Raw genomic sequence first — 26,738 nt, forward strand, 5'->3', positions numbered from 1 at the left:
TATCAGAAATTTAATTGAAAACCTTGGGTAACTGGTAGTGTAGAAAATGATGATAAAAATAACACTGATTATTCATCCAAGCACTAACTGCTACTTGCTTGATTTGCTAGTTGGTATTGATTAACTTTGTTAATGTTATTTGCAGCCAGTAAGACTTTTGAAAATTGCTTTCATCTTTTCCATTCAAAAAATACTTTCTGTAATTTCCAGCCAATATATGTACAATCATAATTATTTTGATGATACAGCAAATATTTGAAAATCTTATTGCACCATGTGTATTCTGTATGCACGTTGTATTTATAAGGTGTGTACAAGAGTTATATCAGTGGGACATTCACAGGTTGTTGGTTAATTTCTCTGTGGTGGGAAATGAGACAAAATACAGCCAATGTTTTAAATTTTTCCTCCTTATGTTAAAACATTTCCAAATTACAGCAGCTAGCATATAGAGAGTCAACGTTCAGTGATATTTAACTCTCAGTAAGATCTATGAAGGAATTTCTAGTCGTTTTTATGAAAACAAGTTTTCTGATATAGAAACTTATCAAAAAATCTTGGTAGCTTTTGACCTGATGTGTATGTAACTTGTAGATTACTGGAGTGAGAGTGATAAGGAGGAGGCTGACACTCCATCGACACCCAAACAAGACAGCCCACCACCCCCATATGATACATACCCACGGCCTCCTTCGGTAAGTCACCTGCAACTGCCTAATCTGGAATGGCTACACAAAGTCACTTTCACCAACTCTAATGATCAGAACCACGTGCTTGCAAACACTGCACTCCAGTATATTTTTTAAGCCAGTACTGGGCATAAACTATTTCTTAAGTACAATGCATTGCTAGCTTCAAGAACCATCCTTGCCATTTGCACTGGTGTGTAGAGAACACATGTATAATCCTACTCATTGTACAAACATGAATTAAGTTACAGAAATCTTCTTAATTCGTGATAGACCCCTACTCATCCATGTAATTGCTCACATCCTACTTACCGTCTTCTTTGACAAAATGTAATACCCTAGTAACAGATTCTTTTCTAAGGTACAACAGTTGTGCTATGAAGCATTACAGTAACAAACTACACTTCCAGAGAAATGCCAACATAAAAATGTTATTTTGTATGGCCAACAGCAGTTTTGTTGCTTGTGAAAAAGTAGGTTTATCTACAAAAGAGAGCAAAAGGAGGTCTAGTCGTTATTTCCTTCTTTAAGCAGTTGTTGTTTAAGCACTAATGAGTGATCTTCTAATTTATTCTTCATTGGAAATTTTAATTTTCATGTCCATATATTCAGACATTACTAAAGCACCTTCAATATAATTTTAAAAAATACAAAAATGTCGATTGAAAACTTGGTTGAGTTTGTGGAAAGTGCTTGTGATATTTAATTTGCATGCAAGACGTTTTCCAAAGCCACAGAGCTTTGAAATGTACTGAAGCTCTGCAAACATGTTTCCAAAGTAATTTTTAGCAAGATAGGATGATAGCAGGCATTTGGATTGCAATTTTAAGATAGTATTGATGAGCCAGGTGTATCATAATCATTTGAGTTGGAAAAGATCTTTAAAGGGCATCAATTCCAACTCCCCTGCAATGAATAGGGACACCTACAGCTAAATCACGTGCTCAGAGCCCCATCCAGCCTGACCTTGAGTGTCCCCAGGGACGGGGCATCCAACCTGCTGCAGTGCTTTACTATCCTTATAGTAAAAAACCTTTTTCATATTATGCAAACTAAATCTCCCCTCTTTTAGTTCAAAACCATTTCCCCTTCCTATCACAAAACATCCTGCTAAAGCCTCCATCCCCTTCTTTCATATAAGCCCCCCTTTTAGATACTGAAAGGTCTCCTTGGAGCCTTCTCCACACTGAACAGGCCCAGGTCTCTCAACCCGTCCTTGTAGGGGGGATATTCCATCTCTCCTGTGTCTTTCACAAAGCCATATTTGACAAAGTTTTCTGAAAAAATAATTGAGTGGGCCTCTTCTATTGATTAAGGGACATTCTGTAGGAGTGTATATCAGTGTGTGTGCAGGGTCATTACCACAATGGGGGCCATCGGTAACAACAGAATCACAGAATCACCAAGGTTGGAAAAGACCTTTAAGATCATCCAGTCCAACCATCCACCTATCACCAATAGTACTCACTAAACCATGTCCCTTAATACAGTGTCCAACCGTTCCTTGAACAGCTCCAGGGTCGGTGACTCCACCACCTCCCTGGGCAGCCCATTACAGTGCCTGACCACTCTTTCAAAAAAGCAGTATGTGATTGCTGTTAGGGGTAGGCCGCAGTCTCCACTGATCTGAAGCTTGCTCCGTTGCAGATGAGTTGCACCAGTCCCTACGTGGAGCCAAAGCACAGCCGCCTCTCCTCCACAGAGACCTCCCAGTCTCAGTCATCACATGAGGAGTTCCGCCCAGAGGCGGCGGGGAGTGTCACCGACTCGCCGGTGCGCAAGACAGCAAGCCAGCGGCGCTCCTGGCAGGACCTCATCGAGACGCCACTGACCAGCTCAGGACTTCACTACTTGCAGACGCTGCCGCTGGAGGACTCGGTGTTCTCTGAGACGGCCGTGGTGTCCCCTGAGCACCGGCGGCAGTCCACCTTGCCCACCCAGAAGTGCCACCTGCAAGACCACTACGGCCCCTTCCCACTCGTGGAAGGGGAGCGGATGCAAGTGCTGAACGGGAATGGAGGCAAGCCCCGGAGCTTCACGCTGCCACGAGACAGTGGCTTCAACCACTGCTGCCAGAGCCTTTCGGTGGGAGCCACTGATCACCACGAGGAAGTGCAGCAAAAGGAGGTGGAAGAGGAAGAGGAGGAGGAGGAGGAGGAAGTCAAAGCAGCAGAAGAAAACCAGGAAGATAAAAGTAAGTATGGGATATTTCTGTGGCTTTTCGGCAGCCCTGTTTGTGTTATGTAGTGGTTGTTTTTCCCTTTAACTATTAAAAAAGTCTTCCACCATCTCCCATATTTTACCAGGTTCTCTTTGTTTTATATCTCTTTAATCAACCATATGTATGAGGCTTAACAGTCTTGACAGAGTGCTGCATGATCTGTCATGAGCCCCAGATGCTTCCCCATTGGCTGGTCAGCAGCTGTACCCTAATAGTGTTTCTCAGTCATAAATGGATGTTGCTTCCTTGCTTTCTTTCCCCTTGCACAGTATTCTCCCCCACTGACACAAGTATGTGTCAGACAGGACATGCTCAGTCCAGTTTTCCAGTCAGCCTCTCTCCAGGTTGTAAAAAACACTCAGTAAACCCTGGAGTTGCAGGGTCAGGTTGTGACTGTGTGGTGTCCAGGAGAACAGGTCACGGGACAGCTCAGAACCTGCAGGAATTCAAAGAACGGTGTATGTTCCCCAATTCCTCACCTTGTGATTTTTAATGACACAAGTTCAGAAAACATTTCAGAACAAAAACTGAAATAAAATAAGAATATCTATTTAACCAGCGGGGTTTAAAAACAAAGCATCCTAATATTGAGTAACTGCCTCTTACATGGCACATCAACTCCATAGATATTTGTGCTACTTGTCAAAAATATTCTAAATAAATAGAGAATGAAAGTCCCTGCTCCTCCTGAACACGTAAACACATTTCTGTGTCTGTTTCATGCTCTGTCTTCACTGTCATTTATGGAGCTTCTCAGTGTGCGTTGCTAGCGAAGTTCAGTTTGCACCCAAGTTGTCAGGTCTGTCAACAAAGCCTGCTTCCATGCATTGTGGGGTTGTGCTATGATGAAGTTGCTGCAGCAGCAAGGAAAGTGGCAGGGATGACCTCTGAAGCTCTCAGAAGTGCGGTGATCTCATTCCTTCAGATTTTTCACTGTAGTAAGGAAGGGTAAAAATGGTAAAGAGATAAGAAAGGGTAGTGAAAGTTTTGGATAATTAACTGCCTGCCTAAGTTAATTCATTGAAGTTAGCATCATCTTGAGCGTTAAAGTTCATATGGGCATTATTTAGTCTCCATGGGAGAGATGAACTGTTTTCCATTTTCCCTTTTTGGTCAATCGATTCTAGACTGCACAAATTCTTGCCTTGGAGAAAACAGTGATTTCTTCTGCAGATACAAAGTCTGGTGCCATAAAAGGGAGAAAAGGCATTATTTCAATTGCATTCATGCATTACACTTTCCGAAAAATCCATATATTCATTAGGGTAATATTAGACTCTTACAGACTGTGAAATGAAGCTCTCCAATTAACAAGGTTAAATTTCATCAGATGGGCAGAATATGGTGTCCTATTTTTAGTCTTCAATTTTGATTTTCAAATGGCTTTTTACTGGTGGCAATAAGATTTTTTAAAATAAAAATATTTCTTGCAGCCACTGGAACTGGAAAAGAGCAAGGAGACTTCCCAGCAGTGCCTGTTCTGTTGGGCATTATTCAGGGATCCTATTGCACAGCCTAAGATGTCATGTGCTTTAGACATCAATTTTTAATCCTTTGGAGTCCCGGGTGTAACAGGTTTTATAGCGTGCAATACTAATAAAGGGCTTGTGTTTGGATTAGCAGGCCAGAACTTGGGCTCTCCTCCACATTTCTCTACAAATTTACCAAAAAGGGAGGAAAAAAATTAATTTTCAAGCAGTTTCCCTATGTACACACACTTTTATTTTTCTTTAAGTGAGAAGGTTTTCATGGTTGAAGCATTAGCAGGAGATTGGTTTTGAGACATTAATGACCAGCTAGACAAGTAAAGTGTTCATGGTGAGTTACTGACCATGAAATTATAAAAACAGAGAAAATTCTGTTTAGTCTGTTGAAAAGTTTAGGTGCCAAATTGCTTGTTGCTATGGCTACTATGTTCTGTTTGCAACACTGGCTTTTTCTAGCATGGTTACCAGTATAAAAGGCAGGAAGGACTGCATGCAAGTGGTGCTCTGAGGTTCAAAATCTGAATTTCTGGGCTGAGAGGAACAAGATTTGCTTGTGACTGCCGAGCGTGCTGACAGGATTGGCCCCACACCTCCGCTGGTCTGGGAACATAAAAACTTGCAGCTGGTGGGGAGGGGAATCCTCCCTATTGGGAGAGGTTTTAGCCTCTCCTTCAGGCTTCCCGATGTGGTATCAAACGAACCTTTCACATGTATTTATTTGCCTTGCACTTTTGTGATCCTAACATAGTTCTAAACTCTTGGATGGCTCTATGTTTTCCTGTGTATACATGTCTGTGTTTCAGAGCTTAACCATTCCTCTTGCTATTTGTGTGAGACAAGGAATACAGCACCTTCGTGCTTGCTGCTGTATGAGTCAGATGTCATTGCCAAAACTTTGTTTTCTCAGCTTTTTTTTATTCCTTTCCCACTTTTAAAGCCTCCTGAGTTTCAACCAAACAGTGAAATGCAGTCCTGTGTTTTCTACTTCTATCCCAAAGATGTTTTCAAACAGCCACCACACACATTAGGAGCTCCAAGCTTTCTGTCAGATGCTGTCTTTGGGTGCTATAATTTGCATGGTTCTGTTGACTTTCTACAAAACCTACACAGATTTGCAGCAGCTGAGAACCTACTCTCTATTAATCAATGCTATGTGCACTAAATAAATACTGCAAGAATGTACTGACACTGCAAATAGTGCTGCGTACCAGCCCCTGCTGTAATGCCTAGATATATCACGGTAAACTAAAAATGTGTGTTGTCCTTTCCTGTGCTTATCCATTGGGACGTAACTTTTGTGTGTTGTTCAGTTGCTTCTTTTTGTCTCATGATATCACATTAACACTTAAAGGCTAATCTTTGGTTATTCTATTTCCCTAAGTGACTTTTGTCTCAGTCGTTTAGATGTTTGGTACAGACACTGTCCAGTAACGGTCTCTTGCTTTGTAATTTAAGAAGATTCTCTTGTGGGGTATTTGTGTTTGTGTGGATTTTCCTGAGACCATGAAAATGGCAAACAGGACCAAATGTGCCCTCGTGCTTTGATGCTGTGAAATAGCTGCACATAAAGAGCACGTAAGAGGCCTGGCCCCTCTGCACTGCATTTCCATGGTGCAGTTGTGAAGGATGTGTGCCTTTCCATGTTTGCCTTCTGGTAGCTGCAGTGAGCAGAATGAAAGAGCCGTGCATCACATCACTGCCACCCCCTCCCCAGGCCCTACCATCATCCTCACTCTCTGTGTTTGTTTCATGACTTAATGCCAAAGAGCACCTAAGATCTTCTTGGCAGATGATTGTTACTCGGTGGAATCTCTTTCATTTTATAGGCTTCTGTGATCTGTAGGGAAGGAACAGGGATGTCTCTGGGGTCAGCGCTGAAGAGAACTAGCTACTAGCTCTGAAGTGTGTAACTGGTGTGGACCCACTGACCTCTCTTTAAAGAAACCATCACCTTCTGTGCTACCTCCTAAAACAGGGCAGGAGGAGCAATAGTGTCAGTGGGAGACTAATGTAAAAAAACAATTTCTTATACCCAGTCTAAATCTCCTCTATCTTAGTTTGAAACCTCTTCCCCTTGTCCTGTCATCACAAACCCTGCTAAAGAGTTCATCTCCTTCTTTCTTACAGCCCACCCTTTACATACTGAAAGGCCGCTATCAGGTCTCCCCGGAGCGTTCTCTTCTCCAGGCTGAACAGCCCCAGCCAAAACTGTGAAATATGCAGCACTTCTTGCTTTTACTTCTCTGCCTTTTGGATAGGGTATCGTTTTACTTTGGCAGGGAAATGTGGGAGTTAGGATGAGTAATGCATAAAGACTGGATTGTACACGCTGGAGCTGTTGCTGATGTGTGTCTGCAATTAATAGGATGGTTTGCCCCTTTCCATTAAACAGGATACCATTAGTAGTGCCCTGTCATATGACCCCACCTAGTTAGTTTTATCTGCACCAATAGGCAAGGGAGAAGCCATTAAGATACTATATTTTCCCCTCTGGAATTTCTCAGGTTAGTAAAGGTGTGCATGCCCGCTAGCACGTCTAAAGTAAGCAGGGCTATGAGAGATGACAGGTCATGTTTCACATTAGAAATATTCCTTTTGAGGCTGGAAAATTGCACAAAGTGCAGCACCCTCTGGGACACTAAGGAGGATGTTATTCTAACTTAATACATTCACCATCAGTCATGTACAAACCAGAGCATTTGCCAGGGCTGGGTTGCTGGTTTTTCTTCTCAGCATCCTTTTGAGCAGCTCAGCCTGTGTATACTCAGACACTGAAATGAAGGAAAAAGGATGCTTTTTCTAAGCTGTGTGTTTGCAACTGGGCTTTTCATTCATGATTCCAGCATGAGCTGTCCCCCTGGCACCAATCTGTGTGCCCATGCTCCTCCCTGCTGTGCCACCCGGTGCCAGCACCCAGCTGGTAGAGCTGCTGGGCACTCAGAATGAGCCGGGATAAAATACCACAGAGTTGTATTAAAACTTGAAGTCTTATGTCTCTTAGTTTATGCTGTGAATGGCTAGCCAGTGGGGTGTTGGTAGGGGTAGTTGGTGTCTCCAGAGGGAAATTTCCATCAGTGGCTTGCTGTTTCAGGCAGGAAGGAAAGTGGAAAGGTAGACAAGTCAGTGGCTGACATTGGGTTACTTTCCAACCCTATTTTCAAAGCTAATGTGTTGCACACAAAATGTTCAGTGGAACAGCTTGTATCTTCTGTACAATACTGTTTTTCTTACTTTTATCTAGAACGTTTAGTGCTTCATTCATGATAGGATCCAAAGAGACAAAAGGGCTGTTACATTCGAAAATTAATCAGTGGGGAGAGAGCATCATTGATAACCTAGCCTATATGTGTAGCTAAATGTTTTTATCTTTGTTAAGTTTTAAGCTCCATGTTTATCTGAATAGAAATTTCTGTAAGCTTCCAGAAGCAGGTACATATGTGGGGAATAAAAGTCAGCCTAAATGAGAGCTGCTCAATTATCTTCTGTGTGTGCATGCTCAGTCGTACGTACAAAGTATGTATTATACTACTTATTATATTAAAAAGTATACTGATACAAAAACCAACTTAGATAGACAAGTACCAGGACTAAGTTTCCTGTGAATCTTCTTTAATTCAAAATGTAAACTTTATTAAAATAATTTAAAAAAAAAAAAAAAAAGCTTTTCTAATTCTCACAAGCAAAAGAAACCCTACTATACAAGTGTTTTTGTATTCTAAACAAAAACACTGTGAATTTAAGTTTCAGTAGGAGGGGGGAAAAAATCATCTGCAGTGTTTGAAAGCCAAATGTTGAATCATTTATTGGGTAGCACTTCAGAAAGCGATACTGCCTCTCAACAAAAATAAAAGTAGTTTCGTTTTTATGCCCATTAGACTTTTTAAATGTGAATGCATTCTACCCACGAATGTGCTGTTGCCACTTTTTAATTTTAATTGATTTCCATGGCTCGTGCTACTAAAAATGCAAAGGAGAGGTGGAGTTCAGAAACAGAAACGTTATTAGACATTTTCCTACTCTTTTATTTTAATAGCTGTGGGCATCATTGCCAACAAAGGTCATCTGATTTTTCTTGAAGCATATGGATTTTTATAAGCAAAAGAAATAGAGATGAGAATTTCTTGCATGGCCGTTCTTATGGTGTACTTTTCTAGCAAAGAATCCTCAGCTATGTTACGAAGCTGGTGGCTGTCAAGAGACATGCTACCAGAGGCACTGTCATTTTGGGTTGAAGAGGAGAAATCTATGCGCATGATAATATACTTTAGCTTTTTTTTTTTTTTTTTTTCCATTTTATGCATCAGTTCTCTTTCAAGGAGAAACCTGTGGTTTGCCTTCAAGTTTATTGTTTCCTGAGGTAAAGAAGCTCTGTCCCTTCCCTTTCTGAGGCTGGACAAGATGACTTGTACCTGGCAGACCACTTGATGTGTCATGCAGGGAAGACAGTGCGAACACCCAAATTCCCGCTGCTCACCATACTGAAGGATATGTGATTGTTTATTCGATAATAATATTTTCTAAAATCCTTCTTATTGTGCTTTCCCTTATGTCAAACAAGCTTACATCTTAAAACATAACATACATTTTGTAAATGAGGCTATGTAAGTTTTTAGAAATTATTTTGTGTGCAAAATGAAAAATAGACTATTTTTCAATTACCGCGTAGTTTCCCACTAACAGGGGAGGGCTCCTATCCTTAAATTGATACCTATATTCATTTCCAATGTGAAAAACTAATTTTAATTATTTACATAAATCTTATTGTGAGATCTCTGAAAACCATTTTGGAGATGCACATAGATCTGACCACTGCAGAAAATGTGAGGAAACTGTTTTTTTTCTATGGGATTTTTGCTGAATTGTGATAGTTTCTCTTAGAAATTCAAGAGGCTCTTGGCCCAGCCTGGAAGTTTTGAAAGACAAAGAAAACATATACTGCAGTGAAACAAGTTAGACAGTTATTGTGTGCAAGGAGAATGTTCTTTTGAAATGCATAATTTTAAAATACGCTTCTCCAAGCTGAAACTCTTTCTGCAATCAAGTCAGAAGAATATGACACTCCTATCAGTAGGTCTGGGAGAACGTATTTATTACATCTCCAGGTGCCACCATCTGCTGGTTGTGGCTCTCAGGTTCTTTCAAGGCAACTGTTAAACATATGCAGGGAAGAACCTGAGTCATTACTGCCTGGGAGAACATAGGAAGGATGTAGTTTTATGAGACTGTTAGCGTGCTGAACTTCTGTAGTGTTGCTATGTAAATATGCTTTCTCATTTAATTACTGTCAGTTGTGGGAAGCAAGATGAGATACTAGAATCTGCAGGGATGGGGTTCTCAGTGTGAGCAGTCAGCATCTTGCTATAATCTTGGAAAAGAGACGCTGGCATAAGCAAATTGTTACAAAGCAATTTTGTTTAAATCAGTTTTTTTTATGAAAGAAGTCCTCCTGGTTCTTAGAATTAAGATGAAGGTCATCGTGGATAGAGTCACCATTTCTGAATGTGTGTTTAAAAACCATTTGGATGTGGTGCTCAGGGACATGATTTAGCGGACGGTTGTTAGAGTAGTATGGTTAGGTTGTGGTTGCACTCCATGATCTTTAAGGTCTTTTCCAACTGAGCAATTCTGTGATTCTATAGAAGCCTATAAAATAAATGCTGCAGTGTAGTTTTTTCACTTCTAGTGTCTTAGCCTAGTATTTGGCTGAAATTCCTCCTTTTAGCCTCTATCTGCACTGCTGCAGAGGGTGACAGATCTAAAGATCTTGTGTCCTGTTTGCTCGCCCTATGCAACTTCCTTGTCTGTCCTTGTTTGGACAGCTAAAACAGCAATAAATGCTTGTGTTGTAGCATCTTAATCTCTATATGGGAATTGTTTCCTAACCCTTTCCAACACAAGAAAGTAGCATACGTAGGCTGAAACCTCGGACCCTCTGAAGGCTCTGGTGGAACTATAAGTATGCTGTGCAAGCTTCAGAGCCAGTGGGCTGGAATTGATTTTGAGATTTTGAGGGGTTATATGTACTTCAGATCTAGAGCTGTTATGCCTACTGCATCCATCCTTAAGTATCCTCAAGTAGTGGGTCTTCTTCATTCCCTCCAGACAGTGCTTTTCCTCTTTTCTGTATTGAAGAGGAATTTATTACTTCTCCTAATAGATATTAAATTGTTCCCTTTATAATTTAAGCATAGTTTTTTCCTGTCATTATTGCATGGAAAACAAAGCTGCTCCATCACAGCAGCTGTTATTTAAGCTGAAAGATGTTATGAAGACTGATCTCACTTTTGGCCCACTTACTATTTGGTAGGCTTTTGGCCAATCATGCTGAATATAACTGATTTTCCCAGCTGCCCTACCTCACCTGAGAAGGCAGCATCCATATGATTATAGAGACATAGGGTTGAAATGGACCTCTGGAGATTACCCACCCCAAACCTGCCTGCTAAAGATGGTTCCCTACAGTAGGTTACACAGGAAAATGCTCAGGCAGGTTTTGAATATCTCCAGAGAAGGAGACTCCACAGCCTCTATGGGCAGTGTGTTCCAGGGCTTAATCTGGATGTAATGCACCTGGCTGATACCAGGAAGATTGCTTCACCCTGCGTGTTTTAGACACTGTACTCTGCAGCTGTACAGTACTTCACATTTCACTGTGTTGTGCAGTGTGCTAGATAAGCTTTTCTGCTTGACTGCTATTTTTCATACCTTAATGAAAGCTGCTTCTTCCTGTGCTTGTCACAAATCCACACTAAGTAGCTCAAGTGGATAAACACTTCAGGTGATTTAAAATATCTAATTGAGCTAAAACCAACCAACAAACAAACATGACAGCTTGTAAAACTAACATCCTGACTAGAGAAAATAAATGCCTTGCAGACTAACCTGGTGCTTGCCAAGTTCTGTGTCTTTTAGTATATCATTTACCATACTGTTACATGAAGCTTGGCAAGGGGATTTCATCCCCTCCAAAAGTCATTCCCACTTCTATGACTGTCCTATGAGAAATCACACATTCATTTGATTTGGAAAGGGTCCTTTAATGCCATCTGGTCCAACTCCATGGCAGTTAACAGGGGCACCTACAGCTACGTCAGGGTGCTCACATCCCCATCCAGCCTGCCCTGGGATGGGCAACCCACCACCTCTTTAGGCAACCTGTGCCTAACTATCCTTACTGTAAAAAAACTTTACTTATATCCAGTGTAAATGTTTCCTCCCACTTTCTTGTTTGTAGATTGTAATAGGTTTGCTCTATTCCACCATCCATATAATTAGTAAAATCTGGGCAGCAGGATGCCCTTGAGAAAACCCCACAAAGCACAGCCTTCTTTGCTAGCAGCAAGACTCAGGTTACCCCTTCTGCTTGGGCTTTATTCTTGCCATCAGAGGGGACACCCTGGCTACCTGGGGTAGCTCATGCTGCTCACTTTTGGGAGCTGAACTTCTGGAAACAAAAGATGGAGCTGTGTGTTATACCATTCTGCATCTGAATAGCAAAGGGGGGTGTTACCTGGAGATGAGTGGGAAGTGAAGGCTCATCCTTTTGTCAGATGGGAATTTATTCAGTCTCCAGAGAACTTAATGCTCAGAGTTTATACTAATCATATGGGGTTTATTCGCAAGTTTTCCTATTGTTTTTCAATATCAAGCAGTTTTTGTGAAATAAATGTCATGATAAGATAGTACTTTATTTGGGAAAAAATGAAAGAAAGAAAAGTCTTGCAATCAGACAATTTTGCAAAGATCTCAGTTCTCATTAAATATTAAAAAAATAGGTTCCTAATTTTGTTTCGAAAAATTGTTGTTAAAAAGCTGGAAGATAATTTGCCTCCTTTTTGGCCACACTTTGTGAGTTTGGATCTTGTTGATGACTTAACACTCCCATATCACAGCATCAAGTGCAATGATATTAACTAGTATGTTGTCATATGCAAAATATGAAAAAGGTTCTCTGCAGAATTTTGCAGTATTTACATAAGAAAATGGCTGCATGTTAAATAGGATGGTTATTTTCTGCCTCCACGAGTTGAGTACTTCTAACACCAAATTATAACAGCTTATTATTTCTTCTCTTTTGGATTACTGAAGCATAAAATTTGGCCTTTCAAAATACTAAATATCGCCATTGATTTGTTTAAATGTATTTGAGTTATCATTAGAAAATGAGAAGTGCTGCCAAAAATCTTTGACTTAAAAACATATTTCTGCCTGTTTTTGACATTGATTTAATCCAGTAAAGATTTACAGGAATCGAGGAGTTGAAATTAAACAAACCTCACGAGAGAGATTTTTCCTGCTTCTAAATTCAGGGGTGAGCAAAGATCAGACAGTAATATGCCAAGACCTGTACACAGGGTATGATTTTTTGACCAAAGCTGAGCTGAACTTGGGTTCCTGTCATAGGGGAGAAACTGGCATCCAAAATAAAGCACTAACATTACTCACTGGGTGTGCTGATTTTTCCTCTGAGTACAGGAAGAGCTTTAGGGACCATCTTACGTTCAGATCTTTTGGACTGGCACTTGCAGCAGATAGGCAGTGCTTGCTTTGGGCTGCATAAGGATTGATTTTACAGCTGCCTGAAAGGAGGTTGTAGCGAAGTGGCAGTCAGCCTTTTCCACATAACAGTGAAATAATGAGAGGGAATGGCTTCAAGTTGCGCTGGGGGGGAGTTCAGGTTGGATATTAGAAAAAAATTCATCTCTAGAAGAGTGATGAAGCATTGGAACAGGTTGCCCAAGGAGGTGGTGGAGTCACTGTCCCTGCAGGCATTCAAAAACTGCGTGGATGTGGCACTGAGGGATGTGATTAGTGGGTATGGTGGGGATCAGTTGAGGTTGGTCTTTGTATTCTTTTCCAACCTTAATTCTGTGATTCTATTTCCCATAGTGGGGAGTGGAGCCTGCAAGACAGAGGGGAAAAATTTTGCTCTGGAAAACGCCTGGGAATGCTTGGAGGAAGTTTACTTTGATCTCATTACTCATCGAGGCTAAATAAGTAATAAAACTCATTAGGGATCATTGCAAATTCAGTTCTAGGTGAAATGAAAGTCAAATTTGGGGTGCAGTCAGCTGGCTTGAGGGGGCCTCTGCAATTTACTTGCACACAGCAGTGGCAGACATGGCTCAGAATACAAGGGGCTCACTGCAGTTGGCTTCTTCCAACTAGCACAGCCTTTCTAGTGTGTGCAAAGTAGTCACTATAGACTACATGAGAATTGGTGAATATGAGACCTAAAAAATTATTTTCCTCTGGTAAAAATAGCAACATCTGTTTTAGAATTCACATAAATTTAATAGCCTATACGTTTGGTGTGAAAGTAATATTTTTACTGTACTAATGTCAACACTTGAAATCAACACTTGAAATCCAATATGAAAATCATACTTGATCTATAAAAAGCTTTAAGCTGGTTATTCTAAAAATTCTGCTTCTTTCCTCCTTACTACAATGTAATTTGACATTTGTTTTCAACTTTTAATTAGTAAAATTAATTTTATTTTCAAGAGATTTTTAGTTTACAGTCAAAATAAGCACATTTGTAGACTTGTACAGTATAAAATCTAACTTTAATGTAATGGTTTCAGGGGCACCTAAAGTAGCTAGCTTCTGTCTTTTCAGAAGATGGAAGAGCACTTTTGTTCCTGGCTTTGTAAAAGAGACTAGGAAAAATCCACTTTAAATTTTACATTCCCTCTAAAGCTTTCCAAGGGCATTTTGTATATATTGTGTGTCACTGAGGACTTTGTTTGCCTTGCCCAGTGTTACTGTCCTGATTTTGGCATTTAGTGCAATGCTTCCTCAGTCACCTCCACTCCAAAATTTAAATCTCAGAATTTTGACAATGCTTTAAGAAAGGAATTATGAGGAATAAAATATAAAACAAACAGAAAATGCATTTTTGAATGTACTTCATTATGCATTAAAAAAAAAAAAAAAAAAAGATGGTTTCTAAGTTCTTTGCTCACTCTGCTTTTTAATACTATGTAGTCCCTCCTTAATAAGTTCCACATGTGTGGGCACCTCATAGAAGACATCATGAATCTCATACACATATCTATGCATCTTGGCAAGCTCTAGTCAGTCAAGACATTTGATTGTATGAACATTCTGCACAGTCTTTAAAGTATGTGCAGAATATCTATATTGTAAAAGGAGTGATAAACAGGACGTGTTATTTTTGTTGGGAACTCTTGTTTAAAGGAACGCTGAAATTTTTGGTTCAGCTCATTTTTTAATAATTTTTAGAAAGTGGAAGGAAGTTTCAGGTTTTCATACAGTGAAGAAGTGAGACTCACAATTTGGATATGTTTTTCACAGTTAAGGAAAATCAAAAATGTCAGCCACCCTCTTGCCTTCCTCCATCCTGAAAGGCTGATTTACTATGCTTGTACATGTTGTGGCTAAACAAGATTGTGGGATTTATATCAATACAAAAGTCTCTTGAAAGACAAGGCAGGTTTTAAGTCACTTTAGAAAATAGCATTAGATTAGTTTTATTTCTTTATCAATTATATGGTTTCTGACCTTTAGAGGAGGCTTCATATAAGAGGCTGAGGCTGCAGATAGAAGGCCATGAGCAACCAGCACTGCCCCTCAGAGCCAGGGGACACGTATGGATGCCTACTCAGAGGAGAACAGAAGCAGAAGGAGAGATTTAATATTTCACTCAGATTTGGTGCTTCTAGCACCGCTACCTGGACACTGTGCATGTTCCTGAGCATCACTATTCCCCAGAACACTGAGGGAGATGAGATTGCTCAGAGTAAGCAGATGAACAAAGAAAGAAAAGCAGGCCCCATCACAGTGGCAGAGGATTAGCTTAACTACATAACAAGATAGAAAACAGCTACTTTTCACATGCCATGATCTGTAGTGCTTGTTGAGAACAGACAGGAAACGCCAGGGTGCCTGAGGAAGAGCAGGTAAAACGCAGTACTGGGTGAGATGGAGGCAAGAGGCTGAAGACTAGAAACAATGGTGTTATGAATCTTTTCCCTGATTAGAAAACCTATTTTAAGAACATTTTGGCTTGATAATAACACATTTCTCTTACAAGAAAATCTACTATAAATGCAATTGTGCTGTGTTTGCCTTTGTTCACAGCTTAGCATGCTGCACAGGTGATTCAAGTGAATGTTCTTTATGTTGGGACCACGTTCCAGTGAGCTGCGCCATCACATCAAACTATTTCCTCAGCCCAAGTTATCCTCCAAGGAGGAGAATCCAGCATAACCTCATGATGAGGTCATAAACTTTCTCATAGTGCTCCCTTAACTCATGTCTTTGAAAACCATGAGTAGAGGCCTCTGGTGAGACATTTTCTTCAGGTGACTTACTCCTCTGTACCACATTGAAATGGAGTAGATATTTTAAAAGAGGAAGGCATAATCTCGTTTCATATATTGTCATTATTATTATTTCTTCAGCTTGCAGTTGTTCATATTTAGCAGTTGCTGTAGATAGCTCCATTATAAATGATCAAAAGTATATGACCATGTGCTTACCGTATTTCAGGGTTGGTGGAGAAAATTTTCTGAGTCCAGGTATGTAAATTGTAGCCATCAACTTTTATTTCCTTACCAGTAGTTGTGCTGATATGGTGCCCCTCAAAACAGTAATGCAAACAGAAAAAAAACACCCTCTTATCCATTCCTACCTTCCTGTGTTCTTTCTCATAAGGAAATTAAATTTAGAATTCTTATTTTCCTACAGAGTTTTAAAATAAATGCATCTTATAGTACACACTGAACTTTTTTACCTGTGTAACAACAGTAAAAACTTTAATATATCAGACACAAGCAAGGTCACTTTCTTGTTTACTTTCTACTTCAAAAAAAAAAGAGAAAAAAAGAAAAAGTAATCCTTGCAGAATTAAGAACTCACTAAGCTCATGTTTTTTGCTATTTTGTCTTGAGGACTAACTTTCTCATTCTACAGAGCAGATGTGGGCTCAGTAAAAATTGACCAAACGTTGATTTGTGAAATTGTGTACCAGATCTCAGACTCTTAGCTATTTTCAGTTAAAAATAAGCAAACAAAAACCCTGCAGGTGGTTGCTTCTGAAGTGCAGCTGTAGAGTTTTGAGCCCCAAGTTTCATTTTCACATTTCAACAACCTGCCTTGAATAGTGCCTAAAGCATTTTTGTTGGGAAGAGTTAAAAGCCTCTTGCTTGTAGCTCTTGATGGGTCATTCTTCTATCCAGTTCATCAAGTAGTTTTATTGCTTTTGAAATTAGGTGTACTTTTAGCCATATCACATGGTGAAAAGGAGTTGTCTGACTTACAGGTTGGAGAGAAAAGCTTCCCTTTTGGTTAGTTTTGAATTTTCCACCCAAACTTTCAGATGTTCCCAGTAATGAAAGAGGCAATGATCAACCTTTTTCTCTGTTTACCTACTGCATGTATGTGCTCCTAATTGTATAGATTTCTTATATCTTTTGTCTTTAAGGATCAAGTTTTAAACAGTTTTAGACTGTTCAGTTGCACCTTGCAGGAAAAACCTTTCATACCACCAGTAATCCTACCTGCTCATATCTCTCCTGTTCACTGCTTTTTCGGACGAGAAGGCTAGAACAGCATAAACCCTTCAGTATATGACATACTACCATGTAGTATTTTAATATGTTATGCCTTGTCTTTCTGTATTTTACTCAGAAGAAGCCAAATATCCCAAGTTCTCTGATTTTGAGGAAGTTGCTTCAAAATCATTAAAAAATATTCTGCAGTTGTGGCTTTGCAGTCCATAGGAGATTTAATAAGAAGTCAGTTATAAGCTGGTTCCCTTTCCAGGGATATTTTCCCTTCTTATAACCTGAAATCTCTGATTGGACACCAGGAAACAAGTGCAGCAATGCAGTTAATAAAACAGCCCTCTAATTTCCAGTTTAAAGTCATTGGAATATTATTTTCATGCTCTTGATAAAGAACAACATTTTTGACATCTTCAAGGCTTTTGTGAAGTGCTGGCTAAAAGAGGTTTTGCAGGAAAAGTGGAACTGGTACATGGGTGCCAGTGTGGCTATGCCAGTAGGCCATGTGAGATGTTCCATGACTGCAGGAGGACAGTAGGGATCCTCCAGACCCCACTGATGATGGTGGGAGGCAGGAGCAGGACTCTGCCCTTCTTCACTGAGTGCGTTGTGTCCTACCCTGTCTACTTTCCCCCACCTCCACTTTGCCATAAATGGCTGCCTTGTGCTTTTTTGAATGAACCAGGAGCTTGAGTACAAAGATGATTTGACAAAAGGTTCCTTTGATTATTTTGCTTTTTTCTGCATAGAATTACTTCCTTAGCAAGTGTGAAGGGTTGCTATCCCATTAAAGAAGTAATATTCACTGTAGCACGTTCAGGGATTTAAAGTAATTTAAAATGTGTTATTTGTTGCTATCTTTAAAGTAGAAATACACTGGGAGACTTCTGACATTTTCAGCATTTGACTCCTGTAAGAGGAGCCCAATGAAATCCCTGTTCAGCTATGATTTCCTCTAATTACATTGGTGAGTGCATTTTTGGAAGATAATAGTCTTAAGATGTACTTAAGAAAGAAAACAGAGCACTTCTGCAAATAGCTCTTGCATGTTAAAAACATACAAGCAATTATAAGCAAAAAACATAGCAATGTTTGTTTTGCCATAAGGATACCTTACATAAAACCTTTACGTGTAAGCTTTTTAGTTAGAAAATTATTCTCATTTAAATAAATAAATCACTAGATGAAAATTCATTCTTCCAGTATCCACCAGATGTGAAAAATGTTATCATTAATTCTTCATTTTATGTTCCCAAGTAGGTACTGAATTCATTGCTGCAAAGCAAGCAGCTAACTGCTGCGTTGATCCGATGGGCTTTCAGGGCATTGTAACCCCTGAGAAAGTAGCTGAATCATTCCTTTAAAAGAGGACAGGAGATTTCTGCCATGTCTTTACAGAAACCAGGTGCATTAGAGGCAAGGTATCTAGCAGGAATTTCTTTATATATGCCAATTTTGTGCAGTATATCTCAGAGGGTTTAGGTCTGATAATGTGGTTTTTTGTTTTTTGTTTTGTTTCGTTCTGTTTTGTTTTGCTGAATACGGTTTTCCTGGAGACTGGAAGAGACCTGACTGAATCAAAAACAGTTGGAGCAGAACCATGTGACTTGCCTGGCAATAGGCAGGCAAGCTGAGTTAATCATCAAATACATATTAATGCATGAGGAGAGAGAATGGAATGCCTCTGTTAACTGTAGCACAACCAGACAGGAATGGGAAGTTGTCAGAATTTGATTTGATGGCCATACTAAATGAGTAACCATGTAGACTGTTTTGTGTGTGCACTTCTGCAGTGAGTACCAAACTTTATTAACATATTTCAGTGTGAGCCTAATGATCACAGTCTGCCTCCCAGCCTCCCCTGGCTGGGCAGGCCTCAGCAGCTTCCATGTTGGGACTTGTGACAGAAGCTTCTTCAGAACCTCAGCAGAACGTGGGCAGGAGAAGGGAGATGCTACTTTTTGCTGAATCTGCTCACTATACCTTAACAACCCAGCAACATCAATAACATCAAACATATCTGATCTGTTCCTGTTATTGACCCATTCTGATAAGAGATCGTAGGCCACAATGAAAACCAGCATTGTGGTCCCTTGTGAGTGTCGGCAGACAATGAGGACATAGCAGTCTGTCCCCAACTTATATAGTCATGCAAGGGATTTTGTCAGTGTGCCACTATTTTTGTTGTCAGTATGGGAAACACAGTCAGAAAGAGCAGTTACAATGCTGCATGTATTAAATTCTTCTTTATCTAAAGTGGTCTCTACTGCTCAGAGCTAAACGCTTAAATTTGACATGTCATAATTAATTCTAGGCATTTCTGTTTCACTTGAAAGCCCCAAGCAAACAAATGTATAAAATTTCCAAGAAATATGCTGCTTCTAACAGTGATACAGAGAATAGTCTGTTATGATAATGGAACCAGTTCATAGAATCATGGAGTGGCTTGGGTGGAATGGATCATCTTAAAGATCATCTAGTTCCAAGTCCCTTGCCACGGGGCAGGGTTGCCACCCACTAGATCAGTTCTTTTTGAGTATTTCATATTGAAAAAGTGGATTATTAAAAAACCAGAAAGATAATACATTACTTATTCCTTTTTTTTTTTTTTTTTTTTTTCTTTCAGTATTGATGTCCAAAGCATTAGATAGGAAGCAGAATGTACATTTTTTTCTTTAGTAACTGTTTCACTGGGCAACAGATTGGATCTACAGTTCCTGCTTCATGATGTGGAAATAAAGATGTGTCTTTCCAAGCTGTTCCCAGCATAAATCATGTAGGAGGTTTAGCAGATTAAATTCAGCTTTACATGCCATTGCAACCATAGCCTGACTAATCTTAACTTACGATAGTAGGAAGGAATCTTGCCTTTAGGTGTATACCTAATGCTGCATGTGTTTTGAGTACAAAATCGACTTCTGTTGGATGAGGTCTGTCCCATAGAAACATGTAAGTTATTTGTTGCCCAGTGAGGTTGTGAATGCCCTCTCTTGGAAGCATCCAAGGCCAGGCTGGACGAGGCTTTGAGCAGACTGATCTAGAGGGAGGTGCCCCTGCCTATAGCGGGGGGATTAGAACTAAATGATTTTAAGGATCCCTTCCAACCCAAACCATTCTATGACTCCAGTGTAATGCAGCAATTAAAGTGTCAATATACAGAAATTTGAATAACATTCACAGAATTAATGAACTGTGCGTTGGGACACTTAACTCCTGATTATATCTTCCATCTCCAAATCTATATAAAATTATGTAAATTATTGTATTTTGTAAGAAACTTAGCCAGCTCCTTTTTATCACCTGACCGTTATTTTTCAACCACATGCCTTTTTCCCCCATCTAAAAGAATGAATCATGTTTTTCTTGTTATTCTTATAACTTACAACATGTTTTTTAAAATTTTCTATACTGTCATTTGTTTTTGTCCCAAATTAGAGTATGTCCTTTGTCTGGGAGCAGTGGTTTATGTTGGTTTACAACAGTCATAACAGAAAGTATATGACAAAAATAACTGGTGACTTCTGACAAAGCCATAGCTCAGACTGCTCAGCCTTGGAGTCGTGGACTCTCACTCTGTAAGACCTCAGTAACAAACCAAATGAGTTTTACAGCATTAGAAAGAGACCTATACAGCACAAGAATAACTCTGAAATATATCTACTATGGAAGGACATAACGTGGGCAGAATTTGTAGTAATATATTATAGTATGTATCAATAATTTGATGATCCAGCTTGGCACATTTGAAAGAACAACAAACACAATACCAGAAGGTGAGCCAAAAATGGAGCCCCTGGTGCGTAGCACTACTTCATTAGGTACTTAGCTACCGACACTGGTATCATCCTTGTTTGTCAAGTAAGTTGGAAGCTCATCACTTAATAACCTCCATAAAGAAACAGTAAATTATACACAGACTCTAGTGATATAATTTAAAAAAACCCTTCTGTCACTTACAGAAACAACGCATATAAACAAATGCATGTTTGTTAGTAAACTTCTTTGACATGTTCGTTAGTAAGCTTCTTTGACATACCTGTGTTAAGTATTACTGTGGCAGAAAGTAGTGATGTGTCCACAAGCATCCAGGTCCTTAGCTGCTTGTTTCAGGCCTTCACAGAGCGTTGAGAATGCTTTGCATGAAGCACCACCAGCGTGATGGCTGCCTGTGGTGCTCTCCCCAAGTGCAAGGCTTACAGGAGTTTGGAAAAAGCATCGTAAGTATAAAGGGCTTATAGATCTTTCCTGCATGTAAGATGAACTAGATAGGACTCAGTGTACACAAGCAAAGCTTCAGACAAGATCATGTAGAAAATAATACTATTCTATTAATAAATCTGTTAGTGGTGTGGTATTGTAATGTGTAAGATAACCTTAGCTATGAATTTTTTCCAACTGCTCTTCATTTTTTTTTTTCATTTTTCTTCATCAACACTAGTGGGTTTTTGTTTTTTGTGTGTTGAATTGTATGGGTTGCTTTTTTTTTTCTTTTAGTTCATTAGTACTGAGTGGGTAGAGGGTTATTTAGCTATAAGTATAGTGTATGAAATGCATAGTGGGAGAGCAAGGGTGCATTTGCACCTTTAGAAATACTGTGTTGAAAGGAAAAAAAAAATACCCTGTAGATGAGAACCCTGTCATTTCATGTGCTGCCTTCTGCTCACCAGGCTGAGAGCAGTGCTCGGGCAGGAACCGCTCACTGCTGGAAGCTGAATGTGCTTTGGCATGCCACCTGTCCTCCCTGCTCCCAAGTCCTGCTTTCTCATCATGGTGCTTTCTTGTACAGTATTTGTGGTCCTGGTGTTCTTTTGTTGTCACTTTTAGCTCAGTGGGGACACAAAGGGCACTAAAGCCTATACAATAGTGCTGGGAAAATGAAACTTGCTACTTATAGATAGCATATTTCTGTGTTAGCCATGCTTCACGTAGCTCACTCCAGTAACTCAAATATCCAGCACAGTACTTCCATTACTGCCTCCCATGTCTTACTTGACTTCTCACATGACAAATGGCAGGTATGTTGCTTTGGAGTACAGTGCCAGGGGGCTGCACTGATGTGCCATCCCAACCTTCTGCATGGCACTCTCTCTGTGACCCAAGCAGTCCTGAAGGCTCTAGTTACTTTCCTTTGCTGAGCAACGAATAGCTTGTAAATCTGCCAGCATTCCTCCAGGGGAATTGAACAAGATCTAGCTACATTCCCAGACCTCATAGCATCCCAGTAGCTGCCACTGGACTTACAACAGAAGCAGCCAAGTAGCAGTCTATGGTATATGGGGAGGGGTGTTTCCCTCCTTGTGTTTGTGTTCATTCCCTGTTCAAAGCCTGATAGCGCAAGTGTAGCATTTACTTTCAAGGAAACACCGTACCAGATGTGCTTCACTATTGGACTAGATAGACACTACTAAAGAGCTTCTTGTCAAAGTTCTTTTGCATCTCTTATGCATATATGGGCAGATATAGAAATTTGTACACAAAATTGGGTACAGGTGAAGGAAAGCAAAGAGATTACAAACACAGTTATAGTTTAACTGATTTGCTCTATAGATGGGAAGTAGGAGGTGTTTTTCCTAGAACTACAAAGCTTACTTCAAAAGTTTGCTAACCTGTTATCATTTAACTGCATCCTTCTCTGAAAAGCAAATTTACCATCAATTTAACCATCAATTAAATAAATGTTATAACTAGGCATCTTGTACTCACTTTAGACAAAATAACAATGTTCACAGAGAGTCTGGTGAAGCACTGACACAGGCTGCCCAGAGACATTATGAATGCCCCATCCTTGGAGGTGTTCAAGGCAAGGTTGGGTGAGTTCCTAGACGCCTGGTCTAGTGCTCGATCTAGCGGCTGGCAATCCTGCCCATGGCAGGGAGGTTGGAACTTGTTGATTTTTGAGGTTTCTTCCAACCCAAGCCATTCTGTGATTCTGTAAGGAAGTGTACTCTCAAGTGGCAGCAGTAAAATGGTATATACTTTCTTTAAAAAAATAAAAAAATCGAATTGAAAGCCCTAACTTAAATCTGATTAGTGACTGCTGATGTGCCTTCAATGTTTATAAACAGATCTCAAACAGAGGGAAATAGCTGGTTCACCTTCCATGTCCTTATTCCCTATTGATTGTGACTCAAATATTTCTCTCAAGTGAGAACTTTCTCCTTTCCTATGCTTACATTTCTCTTGAGTACTGAGACATGCTGGCATGGCTGGAGAGGCCTGCAGTGCATCCTTTAGTTCTTGCTTGGTTTGATCTGAGTCCTGATGTATTCTCTCACACAACTTTTGATTGGTAAAGGGCCTCCCCACTGTTACAGGTTTGCTCAGACACAGGAGTCCTTACATCTTGTTATATTTGCTGAAGATATATGTGACAATTTACAGCAGGCAGTTTTTTTTTCTACAACCTCTCTGAGAATGTCATTTGCCATACAGCTCTTCTCATAATACAAGCATAAATTAATTAATAAATGCAATGATATAACTTCATTTTTTTCACAGGGTTGAATTCATTTTTGTATGTGAATAAGAATTGGTTTATTTTTCAAAATGTTTGCAAGTCTCATCAGTTTCATAAATTGTAGTGTTGATAAGTATCCATCCAAAGTCACATTACTTGTTCGTTGTTGTTTGTATTTGTTCTCCTTTAAAACAAACTTAGAACAACTCTAGGCTGGAAAGGGAACCATATGCTGGATTTTACTGAAATCGTTTTGCTAATGTGTATTTTAGAATGATAAGGAAATATAACGTTTGTACCGATAGGCAGATAGGCAAACTAAACTCTTAAGAGTGCATCTACCCTAATAGAAATATTGTACAGTTGCTTTCTATAAGAGTAAAAATAATAAGAAAATCTATTTAGAAAACCTCAAGTGTGCCTGTTAATTATATTCACCTTCAGATAAATAGGTTTGTGTCTGCTACTGCTTATCTTAAGAGGTCCTAATGAAAGGCTGTTAATATACGCTGTGGCTAATCCAAAATGGGCCGCAGCAAAATTAGCGGTATTTAACAGTCGTGCTACAAAGACCTTAGCAATATTACTGAACAGCCTTCTAAAAACAATGTCTTATCAGCAGGATTTCTTTCAGAAGCAGTCATCTTCTAATGCAAAGTGTAGTTGGATTTTAGGTACATAAAAACCATCCTGTCCCAATGAAGGTAGCATAGTTCTTCAATACATCCTTCAACTTGCTTCAGCAAGACGTGTGGACGAGCAGGGTTGGGATATCTGCTTAATAACATCCTAATGAAAACACCCCTTCTTTATTTCATAGCCACCTTGTTTCATGAAAAGAGGAGTTTCTTTTGTCCAAACCTACCTTCCTCCAGGAAACCAAACTTCCTGAGTTTTTAGAGCTGAAGTTATAGAAAAAGCAACCATGAGACACCTGGATCTCCTGAAGCTGCACAAGTGACATCTATGAGGCTGCGGGATCCACTCTCTCTTAGTGCCTTTTTCCAAGCAACTCCAAGATTGTTACTTCAAACGCCCTGACTGTTAGCATTATAAAATAGGCTAAAATGTGAAAAGCATTCCTTTTTGCAGTCCGCTGAGCCTCCTTTCTTCACAACTCCATCAGTCCTACAATGTGCTGGCATGGGCTTTTGTTTCTCAAGGGTTTGGTTTGGGGTTGGTTTGGGTTTAATTTTCTTTTGTGTTTATTTGTTTGCTTGTTTGTTTTCGTTTCAGTTGTATAATCAAATGTTCCCTGTTTAAAATCATAAGTTATGTAAAATTGTCTCTTGACTGCTATTCTTAGGACATAGTTATATAAACTATTTTCCTCTCCCTTGTTCATCCTCCTCTCCCTGTTAACACAGAATTCCCAGGAAAGCTAGGAAGTTCAGAAGAGCCTGAATTTCCTTTGAGCTCTGCAGCATTGCTCACAGCGCATCTCTTTGGAAACCCATTTTCCAGTTGCTGCCGTGGGTGGACTAAATGGCACCAGTGTTTCTATCTGGAATTCTTTCCACCTGCTGCCTTCTGTCACTGAGACAACACCGTTTTTTGCTCTCCTAGACCTTTCCAGATATCCTCAGGAGTAAAAATGACAAAGCTTTGTATTTTCCTTCCTTCTTCATCCTGCCTTTTGAAAAAGTAAATTCCTTAACAAGGAATAAACAAGTCTCAACAATTAAATTGGATATAATTTTTGCATCTTTATACTTGGCCTAGTTGAACTCTTTCCCAAAGTGAGGCTTGTTTTTTGTTTCTTTTAAAAAACAAAATATCTCACAGATTTTCCTATCTGAGATCTGAAAACAATGGATTTTGAGAATCATGGAAAGATTCATACTTTATTACAAATAAGTATAATTCACAGCAAAATAGGGTATGTGCTGACACCAGCTGGGCTTTTGAAAGTGCCCTGTGTGCAGAGATTGCGCAAATACACAAAAAACTCTTCAGTAAACAACTTAGCAACATGCTGTTTATTCCACCTCTCTCTTTCTCTTTTCTTTGCTAACACGAGTCCTCAAAGATTCGTGAGTTCTCAAGTCCTAGCTTTTGGATGTCAGCGTGGTTTGAAAGTCACGTGATTTCCTACTCAATCTTGCCCTTCATCTGAAGTGTCACGGTGCTAGATTGCCAGCTAAAATAACAAAAAGAAACAGATTGCATTGTGCCACCTCTTTTTCTATTTCAAACATAAGCTGCTGACAGGGTATCTTTCCGTGCTCATAGCATGTTTGGTGGATTTCGGGCACATTCTTTGCTTTCTTTCTCCTCATTCATGTGACCCTTTTCCAGTGTTTCCAAATGAGTTCATGTCTTTTAAGTATAGAGGAAACCAACCCAAGTCGGTTAGGATGTGTATTGTTCTCGATTATTTTTTTCTTAATTAGTCTTTGTTCCGTTTTGTTTAGTTGGTTTGTGGGTTTTTTTGTTGTTGTTTTTTTTTCTCCAAACGTGTCTACAAAAAGCAAATATGTAACTTTCTGCCCTAAATACCTCTTTTGATGGGGCAAGATGTCATACCGAAACAGTGCCATGTTTCTGTCCTCACAAGCATACGTGCATGCAGATTAGAAAAGCTCTGTAGTGCTGCAACTGTATGCCAGATTTGCTATTTGCTCTTGTTTGCATGATAGTAATTCTAATATAGTAATATGATATGGAAATAATGGCACATCACCGTTCTCTCAACATATTGTATCACTGCTTTATCATATTAGGCTAATACACTGCGAGAGTTGATAGCACCTCTCCATGTCAAATCGGATCCACTTCTCTTGGCACTGAACCGATTGGACTCAAAGGTTGATAAACTTATCATTAGCGATTGGCACGACGGAGACTCAACTTCAGCCTCTTGCAAGACACCTAATGGCCTCCGTTCAGAAAGTCAATTCTTCTTGAATAACATTGGTGTTTATAAAAGAGACTAGACCTGTTAAAGCGTAGACAACCACATGCCTGGATATGAGGCCTCCAGGAAGGTGTCAAGGGCATGGCCACTCTTTTGAAGAATGCACCCTTTCCACAATGGGACTAGGCACAAGGTCAGATCCAGTCTACACGGAGCACATTTGCAGAAAATACTGCCCCGCATGGGAGAATGGAAGGGGAAGAGGGTCTTGACAGGGGAAGGGCTTTGATGTCACTCAGTTTTGTTCTGCAGACCTCGAGGAATTAAAGAGGGATTCGGCCATGGTAACACTAAAATCCCGTTGCTTTTACTGAACTGCAGTGAATCCATTCAGGCCAACCAGACAGATTGTGCCATTTAAGCGTCCTTCACTAATGTGAAGGATGCTACCTTTCTGTATCATGCTAAACTAAGTGTATTCTGTCAAGTGAAGG

General features: G+C 39.8%; 1 protein-coding gene across 4 annotated transcripts in view; it reads left to right on the forward strand.

Annotated features, from left to right (window-relative positions):
- The window catches only part of CNKSR2 (connector enhancer of kinase suppressor of Ras 2), a gene marked incomplete at both ends in the record, with an annotated part of 204,118 nt that overhangs the window by 164,012 nt on the left and 13,368 nt on the right, over positions 1-26,738 (forward strand). For all 4 annotated transcript variants that reach the window (XM_079536249.1, XM_079536250.1, XM_079536251.1 and 1 more), the window contains 2 exons: positions 595-695; positions 2,337-2,883. In XM_079536249.1, coding sequence (XP_079392375.1) covers positions 595-695; positions 2,337-2,883 — 648 coding nt within the window. The remainder of the gene's footprint in view (positions 1-594; positions 696-2,336; positions 2,884-26,738) is intronic.

Source organism: Tetrao urogallus (assembly GCF_951394365.1).
Source record: "Tetrao urogallus genome assembly, chromosome: 1".
Classification (NCBI taxonomy): domain Eukaryota; kingdom Metazoa; phylum Chordata; class Aves; order Galliformes; family Phasianidae; genus Tetrao; species Tetrao urogallus.